The 10,050-nt window shown below is 40.1% G+C and overlaps 2 protein-coding genes across 2 annotated transcripts; one reads left to right on the top strand and one right to left on the bottom strand.

Moving 5' to 3' along the window:
• Nucleotides 1-602: 602 nt before the first annotated feature.
• Nucleotides 603-2,473, top strand: LOC142612661 (uncharacterized). The gene has a single exon (XM_075784784.1). It carries the CDS (start codon nucleotides 613-615, stop codon nucleotides 2,449-2,451), a length of 1,839 nt encoding a protein of 612 aa, XP_075640899.1. The 5' UTR covers nucleotides 603-612; the 3' UTR covers nucleotides 2,452-2,473.
• Nucleotides 2,474-4,545: 2,072 nt separating this feature from the next.
• Nucleotides 4,546-6,001, bottom strand: LOC142613476 (protein neprosin-like). The gene is made up of 5 exons (XM_075785840.1): nucleotides 5,915-6,001; nucleotides 5,437-5,586; nucleotides 5,295-5,348; nucleotides 4,754-4,920; nucleotides 4,546-4,705 (listed from the first exon to the last, which is right to left on the bottom strand). Exons 1-5 carry the CDS (start codon nucleotides 5,999-6,001, stop codon nucleotides 4,546-4,548), a joined length of 618 nt encoding a protein of 205 aa, XP_075641955.1.
• Nucleotides 6,002-10,050: the final 4,049 nt, after the last annotated feature.

The raw sequence follows: 10,050 nt of genomic DNA, 5'->3' as shown, positions 1-10,050 counted from the left end.
CTGTTTGGATAGAACTTATTTTGCTAAAATTGAAAACTGAAAACACTGTAGCAATATAATTTTTAAATATGTGAATAGTGACGTGAGACTAATTTTTAATAAAAAAGTGACTGAAAAGTGAAGTTTATGGGACCCATGAACAGTGCACAGGTGCACTATTCACTGCTGCAAAGTCAACAATATGTGGTTGAACCAAAAAAAAAAAAAAAATTGAAAATGTGCTGAACCCAGAAATGTGGACGTGCCGTGTATCCAAACGGAGACAAAACATTCACTTCCCTTTTTAAAAAAAAATGCTTTTAAAAAATCTTGAATTTCTATTTTACCCTCCCTTAATTTGTCACCCACACCACCATCTCATAGGAAATTTGAAACTTTTTTTCTTTTGAGCTTTTTAAAAACCCATTTTTTCTAGCCATTCATGGTAGATTAATGTAAATAATTTGAATTTTATTTAAAATAAATGGGAAGCGAGTATAAATAATTTTATTAAAAAAAAAAAAAAAAACTCTAGGGAGCTCATTGCAATTTCCTATGATATTTTTTATTTGTTGTCTTAACTAGCAAATAAATAGATATAGCTATGTACAAACCTCAAAAACAAAAGCAAAAATGCAAAACCCTCCTCAAAACCTCACACTCTCACTCTCTCTCTCAAAAACCCACTTCCATTTTATCCCCTATTTTCTTCGCTTCCCCCAAATCCAATGCCCCAATTCTCTGAAAACCCATTTCTCTGTTCACTGCTCCGCTCGAGCAGGAGCAGGAGGAGGAGCAGGAGGAGGACGAGGTCGAGGAGGCAAGAAGAAGCAGCCGAAGAAGCAAGGAGGCAGCGGTTCAGGAGGCCGCATAGAGGGAGACGCCGCGTTCCGGCGAGCCATAAAGGAAGGCGCCCGCGATAAAAGCAGGAGGATGGCAGAGACCCGGTTCCTCCGCCGCAACAGCGAAAAGAACAACAAGAGCCTTAACCAGGCCGACAATTTCACCGAAGACGAGCTTCAAGAGATTGGCTTAGGCTACGACCGTATGGTTCGATTCATGGACAAAGACGACCCCAATCTCCGACACCCATATGACTGGTACAAGTATGGCCAGTACGGCCCTTACTCCTGGCGTGGTGTTGTCGTTGGTGACCCCATTCGCGGCCGCTTTTCGGACGAGCGTGTCACTTTGATCAGTGAAGTCAGGGACCAGGAAGAGTGGGAGAAGATTGAGCAGTTTGAAATGGCTACGGATTTTGGTAAGAGGTTGAAGGAAATGGAAAATAATGTCAAAATTAATAATAATACTGATAGTATTAAAGGGTTTTTTAAGCATTTCTGGGTGTTTGTGAGACACCCCAAATGGAGAGTTAATGAATTGCCTTGGGAACAATGGACTTTGGCGTGTGAGGTTGTTGTGGAAGCCCCGAAAAAAGGAAGGTTGGATAAGTGGAGTTTGATGGGTAGGTTTGGGAATAAGGCGAGGTCTCTTATAACGCAATGTGCGGCGTGGATGAGGCCTGATATTCTGTACGTTAAGAGGCCGGTGTATCAGTCTCGGTTTGAGCCTCAGGAGGATTTTTTTAAGGGGTTGATGCCGTTATTGGATCCGAAAACGGAGAGGCAGTACTTGTTTGAGGTGAGGAATGAGGATGGGAGTGTTGATGCTTGTACTTATTTTGGTGGATTGTGTAAGATTTTGAGGGCCAATCCCAAAGCGTTTGTGGATGATGTGGTGAACAAGTATGAGAAGTTGAGCGATGAGAGGAAGTCTGAGTGTTTGGGGTTTCTGTTGAGTAATCATCCAACGCAGAACTTGTTGCATCCGTATACTAAGGAGTGGAAAGCAAAGTTGGAGGAGATGGAGTTGGGGTGTGATGCCCCGGATGATGATGAGGATCGGCTCAGCAGTAATGCAGGTGAGGCTGAGGTTGTAGAGTGGATTGAGGATGATGGTAATGACGAGGAGGAGGAGGATGAATGCATTGTTGAGAATGATGATGATGATGATATAGTTATGGATTCAGAAGAAGGTGGAGATGATGAATCTGGTATTGAAGAAGAGGATTTAAGTGTAGAAGAGGATAAGAAGTTTTGGGAGGAGGAGTTTCGAAAGGCAGTGAGCAGTGCGGATGCAATGGAGAAGTTAGCAAAACGGAGTGTCGAAGTGTCAAATAAGTTCTATAAGGAGCAGTTGAGGGAAATGGAATCACGGAAAAAGAGAAAAGTTAAAAACAATGCAGAAGATGGAGATGAAACTGCACTGAGGGGCAAATGGCCAAAAGTGAGTCCAGGGGAATGGAAGCGTGTTGGGTATGGTCCATGGAGAAAAAGGATTAAGAAGAGTAAAATTCCTCCGGAGTTGTTTTTGCGAGCTGCAGTAAGACCATTCACTTACAGAAATCTTGTAAAGGAGATTGTTTTGGTGAGGCATGGAATTGTAGATGGTGATTTTAGTTGGAAAGAATAAAGTTTTAGCCTTTTGTTGTTCATATTGTTACTGTGTAAATTTTCTGTTCAATCTTTGAATTTTGAAGGAAGCTAGAAGCTTGAGTGGTTTATTTACCTTTTGAGCTATGTGGTTAGTGTCAGTTAACACAGGTTTGATCAGTGTTTTTGTTTCCATAATTTTGGAAATTTTTACTAGTTAATTGGTATGTTTTTCTTGAGCTCTGTACTCTCTATGTATCTAGTAAAGTTTATTTCTAGAGTATTTTTCTATGACCCTAAAACCATACAACAAGTTGTCACCCTTAAGAATGGACTATGTTGGACATTCTTGTTTTAGATGATTTTGGCGCCCGCATTTTACCAAGTAATAGAGGATTTGGCCTGAGCCAGACAATAATCTTTGTTGATCAGTTGTACGATTGTTATCTAGTCTCTGTGTGAGAAACCCAAAGCCTCTTAATGCTTATAATGTATGTAGGCATCATTTTGCTGACATGATTTGATCCTTTTACACAGCTGTCTCCAATACAAGTACAACACCAGAACCCCTCTCCGTCTCTCTCTCTATGGCAGTCGTGGATTTTGTTATATGATTTAAGATACTTGATGATCCCTCTCTTTGCAGCTTTCAATTCAAAACAAAGGCATTATCTGTCAAAGATTTTATCAGCATTGATGCAAGTTTATCAGAATCAGACCAATGTTTTTTAAGGATGAAATGCAAAATAGAGGATTTGCACATGCCAAAACCATATACTATTTAAGGTTGTAAAGATTAAATTTTTTGAGCTGCTTTAACATGCTGGATGATTCCATTGTTAATGAATGTTCTATGGTTCTTATTGAGTTAATGCCATGATACAAAGGAAATTTTTTTTATCTGTTTCTTAGTTCATACTCCATGTGAAGCTAGTGATCTTGGAACAAGTGGCATCTCATCACCCTATAAGGAAGGTGAGGTCAGGGACTCAATCTGTGCAGGTGTGAGTTGCATTGTCTATTTTATCTATCAAAATAAAGAAATTCGTGGTGTATCCAGTGGCACTGTGTCAAACAAAACTAAGTTCACAATAACCTAATCTGTGCAGAAACTTCAAGATGATCCACACATGTTAGGGACGAAGAACAAAGAACATGAGGACAAACATAATGTTCCGATGATTCAGAAAAACAAAGTAGGTGGCTCCAAGTCTGAACCAAGGTATAACCCTTTTCTTTTTCCAATGGATTTCGCTGTCAATGTAAAACAAATCCATCTTAAACTTGTGAATGAAATCCAGTTAAAACGAGTACATGGCAAAATTTTTAGTGTTTTATATAAAATTCTGATTATCAAGGATATAGTTATAACTATCAATCTATCATGTTATAAGATGTCTAGCTTTTGGTTAAATCTTATATTCTTTAAATTATTAAATCAAGCGGATCTCACTTGAGCCTAATTGTCGGTCATCAAAGAAGATACTCAAGCAAACATCCCTTCTCAATCTTATCATTGTTATATATGGTTACCTAGAAAGGGAATTTAGTCAAGAAGTTCATGGAAATTATGAACTCAAAAAGAGTGCAGAAAAGTGCTTGGTTTCAGGTCAATGTAATTCAGGTGAGATAGAAATTACTTTTGACTCTTTGTTTCCATATTTTTATTTACTTATAAGTATTAACTCAATTACTTTAGGCCAGTATCATGCTTCAAGCATTCCAAAGATTGACCACGACAGCCATTCTCAACTTTAAACAGAGAAGCAAACAACTGAACAGATTCTATGGCATCAACAATCTGTTTATGGTATTTTGTGTCAAATGAGAAGTCAGCATGTTACCCGGGCTTCCCATCTGCCATCAACTAAGGATGTCCTAATATTTTTGGTACACTAGGCAAAGTTAACAATGAGAATCTTCGTTTGTACTTCATTTCTTTGCATCTCAGTTTCTGGTATTCTGCATTAATAATGGTCTCATCATCATTTGCATTTGATCACTTATGGTTCACTGTTGGATGGAAAATAGCCAACAATATTCATGCTAGAAGTGTTGTTAGTTGAAAGTTGACTTGAAAGTCATTTTATTGATAAGAATACATGCACTGAACCAGAAGAAAACTTAGAAATCTTTATTTTCCAATATGACCACCCACACCCCCAAACAGTACTAGGTGCTGATCTGCACCTACTCTTCCTTCATCAATAACTTGATATTGTACGATATCTGAAAAACTCTCAGTATCGACAGCATTCACAACATAATCAGTCTCATTAATTGTTTTAATTTGCCTGCAATATGCATCATATTTGGTGTTTTCTTCTAACCTTTAACTATACCCAGAGCCCATGGGAGGGCTAGGCACACCAGGAGGACTAAAAACCTCTCCTCCCCATTCAACATAATTAGCTTCGTCTCCTAAAGCAGTGAATACATTTTTTGGCCAAAATCCGATTACAGTTTCATCTTGACCAAATTTTAGAAACCAGTTTCCATTGCTAGAATCCTATCATTCAAGAGAAAAAACACAAACACAGGAAGTAAGAACAAATTATGTGCTTTTTTTGTATCATACTTGATGCACAAAGAGGTTAGTACCAAAGAAACACACACGCACATGCACACACACGCACATGCACACACACATCTATATAAATACATGTATCTATTTATTTACCCAAAAAAGCATTAATTGCAAGTCAAATTGCTGTTCTGGCGTTGAAATTGACTCTATAGGAATGCCGAGAGGAATATCCGTCCTCACAGGAATTAGTGAATTACATAATGTATCGAAGCATGAGGATTTCGCTCTGTAAATAGCGTAGTTTATTACATAATTAATAGAACTGCGTATGAATAGAAAAAAAAAATATTAATTACTTTTGTAAATGTGTATAATCTAGTACGAGTATCGTTGTACAAGGTTGGATTTACCTAAGACAAAAAGAAATGAGTATTAGATTTAACAAGCTCATATACGTACATAAATACATATTGTAAACTTTTTTCCTCTATCCCTTACCGTCCATCCAACTTCTATGCTATCTGGATAATTTTGAACCTTTATGCGAGCAGAACTGTATTGAGTTCCTTTGACTTTTGGGTTATATATGCTGATGCTTGTAGAACCTCCATGGTACACGTTCTTATTTTTTGTCCCCACTATAGCATGCTGAGAAAAATATATAACATTTTAAATCAATCATTTGAAAATTATTTATAAAAGAAAATGTGTAATTATTCTTAGTATTACTCCTCCAACTCTAGTTGCACATTGAGTATGTGTGTGCTTATGCACTCCAAGCCTAGTTACTAATCATCAATCACACCATAGTTAACAGCAAACTCATGTATATATTTTTTGTGATTTATATGCTAAATTTGTAGGAAACTATAAAGATATTTGCATGTCATTGAAGTCAACTACAACTACAACACAAAATATGTGTAAATGTATGAAATAAATAAAAATAAATTAGAGTGTAGCAATGATAACTCACATGAGTACCAGGTTTATCAACAGTAAGTGGTTTATATTTTGAGTTATGTATCTTTGTAGCTAACTTTGCCCTTTTGAGATCAGCCATGGTATTTCTCCTAATGGGAACCATACCAACTGGACAACCTTTACCATTTAGCCAAAAATTAGATGGATTAAATAGTGGTGAAGACTATTGGTCTCTAATTCCTTCAGGGTTGGAGGCAGATCTCACCTGTACATTTATTAATTCAATATTGAAGTAAGTGTTACTTTTCTTCATTAAAAAAAAAAAAAAAACTAAAAAATTAGAAAAACGGGACATAGAAATAGAAGTTTACTGGAAAATCATTAATGATGATGCCGAAAAAATTATCAGTAAGTTGCAAGTATTTCCAAACCGAAACAACACCTGCAAAAAGAAAATAGAGGACCTAACAGAGAGCACCGGTGTGGTGCCGGCTAAAAACCCTCCGAAGGTCAAGTTAGAGTCTTTTTTTCAACTCTAAAGTGCCAAAGTCGAGTTAATAATGCGTACCTTGATGCGAGGGTTTTTTGGGGTATTTATGTTGGTGTAGGGTTATCACTCATGCCTTGGCCAGAAAACCCTTTCCTTGTAGGATAATACTTCTTTCGATTCTACATTCCTTATAGAGTTCTTTTCCATATAGGAGTCTTTTATTATGGTCAAACGTGTAACGCAAGAACTCTCTATATTCACGCTTGTGTGGAGATAAAGCAAAGCCATATCAAACATATCGCATGATGTAGGTTGATTCCCATTAGAAATCTATGACGCCTAATCAGTACCCAATGGAGACCCAATGTTGCCACCGTCCACTACGTGTCCTTGTAGTATTGATCCGTCGACCCACCTCATGTCAACACCACTCCGTCGTGCTCTATGAGGAGAGATCCGTCTCATACTTTTATCCTCTTCAGTTGCCCCCTCACTCCTTGAGTCCGTTGCTACGAACTAGACGGACTCATGGATTGGCAATCTTCATTTTTACATGGAAACCAATTGAGACTTGACGGGCTAGGCTTATTTATGACGAAGGACACATGGCCTTCATTGACTAGCTGTTCCCCCTAAGCGAGGTGTTCCTTCGTATTCTGTGCCCTTCGTTCTATAAAAGCTTGCCTTTTCTTCCTTCATTCTCACCTTCGTATAAAAAATTTGCAATCAGAGCGCCACCGTCATTTTATATTGCGCATTTGTATCGTCCTACTAATATATCCGTCATATCGTATTGCTCGACCTCGATCCGATATATGCTCTGAACCCCTTTTTTTTATGCACTTTCTGTAGATCCGTCAATGTCTTAGGTTTTACCGTCATATGTAGGTAATGTCTTGTGCGTCGAGTAATCAATCATTTGTCCGCGACGGGGCGGGCTACGATGAGGGGTTCCCGTCAGGTCAAAGAGATCCTGACACTTCAAGTGAAGAAAGGAATCCGTCCGCTACCTCTCCTTCCCTAGATGATGAAGGTTTGGAGTCAGATAGTTCAGAGGAGTCTTCAAGCGATAACTTAGACAGTGTCGATCCCCCTGTTCAATCTGTGATCGGTCCGGACGGTCTTAGGGAGTTCGTCATGCTACCCCTATGGACGGTCAATGATTTTAGGTCCACAATCACAGAATCCCATTTCAAAACAATTAGGGCCAAGTACCAAATTCCTGACAACGTCCGTCTCCGTCTTCCCCACAAGTCTGAGAAATGTTACTACAAGGGGGTCGACGGTGTTGGGATCTATGAGCAAGCATTGAAGGCGGGGCTCAGATTTCCTTTAAGCTCTCTCCACCGTCGACTACTTCAATATTTTGGTCTATCCGTCACACAAATCTCCCCAAACGCCTGGAAGGTTTTCATAGGCGTGGAGGTCTTGTACGGGGCCATGTCAAACAGTGCACGAAGGTTGACGGTGGAAGAATTCTTTCACTGTTACCGTCCCACGGAGATTATAAAGTCAAAGGGTATGTATAGCTTCGTAGCTAGGAGCCTGTTGTTGAGGCTTGTCTGTGATACACCCGACTCCAATAGGGACTGGAAGAGTAGGTATTTTTTCTTGGAAGGGGACGAGTGGATGTGTCGTCCAGGGGATAACACATATATGCCCATTGACACAACATGGGGCATAATGCCTCCATCGGGTATGCAATTGCTTTTAGTTCCCATGTGTTCAAACATTTTATTTTTGTAAGTTATTCTAACTGTCTTCTTTTGCAGTTCGAGACCGTCCGCAAGTTACTTTGGAGGAGTGGAGCTTCCTGGAGAGGATTTTCAACAAGACGAAGCTTAAAGAGAGGACGTGGGCCCAATTAGTCACCCTCGACACACTCCATTGGTATTGTGAAGGCCCCGAACCAACTTTTGCCGCCCGTCGTTACGACAGTAGAGTTCGCAAACGTAAGCCCGTCATAAACACTTTCAATCTCTTTTACTCATTCTTTTCTAACGCTGCACATCCGTCCTTTATTTGCAGAAATGGACGTTGCCAAGAGAAGAGCCTTCATCAAGCAGCAAGCAGCAAAGAAGAAACAAGAGGTCGGTCAAGCTAAGGGGACGGGTCCATCCGTCCCGTCAAAACGGAACCAACCGGAGAAGATGGACCATCTACCAAAGAAGCAGAAGACCACCCCAGAGCCCATCATAGCGCTGGAGGCCGAGACCAAGAGGACGGTCACTCCCGTGAGGCATGGAAAGGGTAAAGGTTTAATGAAGGGTCCAGCTCATACTGGCGAGAAACCACCCATCCTCTTTCGAGAAGACTCAGAATATGCCTCGAAAAAACTCTTGTCTATCATGACCGCTGATGATTATGAGGACCTTGGCAACCACGCTACGGAGGCGATGGGAGAGACGGGCCTCTTCACTATTGCTCAGGTATTTTAAACCTGTCCTCAAACTTGAAACCGTCCTTTCTTATCCATCGTTTACATGATATTTATTTGTACTTTGTTTTCGGCCATGTTGATGATGAAGGGGCTGATGGGTCGTTGTCTGAATCATGAGACAACTTTGGACCGTCTTAGGAAGAAGAATAAGATGATGGAGGACGAGCTTCATGATCTAAAGACCTGGAAGATCAACATGGAGAGAAAACTCAACTGCTCGGAGCAGGTTAGAGTAGAGCTGGAGAAGCAGACGGAGTAGCTGATGCAAATCTTAAAGGACAAGGAAAAGGAGGTGACGGACACCAAGACTCAGCTTCGTGATGCTAAAGAAGTGGTGATCCAGGAGTATCGTGACTCCGACCTTCTTTTGACAGAGCTTAGGAGCTCCTTTGCTGATGGATTCGATGATGCCCTCCGTCAGGTCAAGGCCTCGTATCCCGACCTGGACGTGTCCCATGTCTCCATAGACGCTCAAGGGCAGACACTAGCTCAATCCATCCATTCAGAGAGTACAGAAGATGTGTTTGCCGTCACTGCTCCTCCTGCTGACGAAGGTCAGACTCTTCCTCAAGATCAACTAGACGACACCTAGAAAGTTGAGAGCACTTCCCCCAAGCATCAGCAATAGTAGTTTTTTTTTTTTTTTGGAATGTCAAGGACAAAACTTTAACCGTCGTAATTTGTTTTGTTGAACCGTCGTAATTTGTTTGTGGACATATTTCCTCTTATAAGATTTAACTAGCTTATTCGCTTGCTTTTATCCGTCGTGTATTTTTAATTTATTGCTCATATAACAGTCTTATCATGTCGCAGGGGTCCGTCCAATTGTGAATTGTATGTGATTAAGACATCTTTTATCTATGATGTCAGTCCGTCTCACAATTTGACTTGTACATTTCATCCTTTAAAGGTTGATCCGTCCATTTTCTGGACACATTTATCCTTTTGGATGACCCGTCCATTATGTGGACATTACACTTTTATCCGTATTGGATTACCCATCCACCATGTGGAATTATATTTTCATCCTTGTAGGATGATTCGTCCACAATGTGGACTCGATGAATCTTCATCCATTTTGGACGATCCGTCCACTTTGTGGACTTAGTAGAGATCTGTCCACCATGTGGACTCGATAAATTTTCATCCATTTTGGATGATCCGTCCATTTTGTAGACTTAGTAGAGTTCTGTCCACTATGTGGGCTCGACAAATTTTCATCCATTTTGGATGATCCGTCCACTTTGTGGACTCAGTA

This window comes from Castanea sativa, chromosome 10 (assembly GCF_040712315.1).
Source record: "Castanea sativa cultivar Marrone di Chiusa Pesio chromosome 10, ASM4071231v1".
In the NCBI taxonomy this organism is placed as follows: Eukaryota; Viridiplantae; Streptophyta; class Magnoliopsida; order Fagales; family Fagaceae; genus Castanea; species Castanea sativa.
Note: the sequence above shows the minus strand (reverse complement) of the source record. Positions and strands in the feature narration are given on the sequence as shown.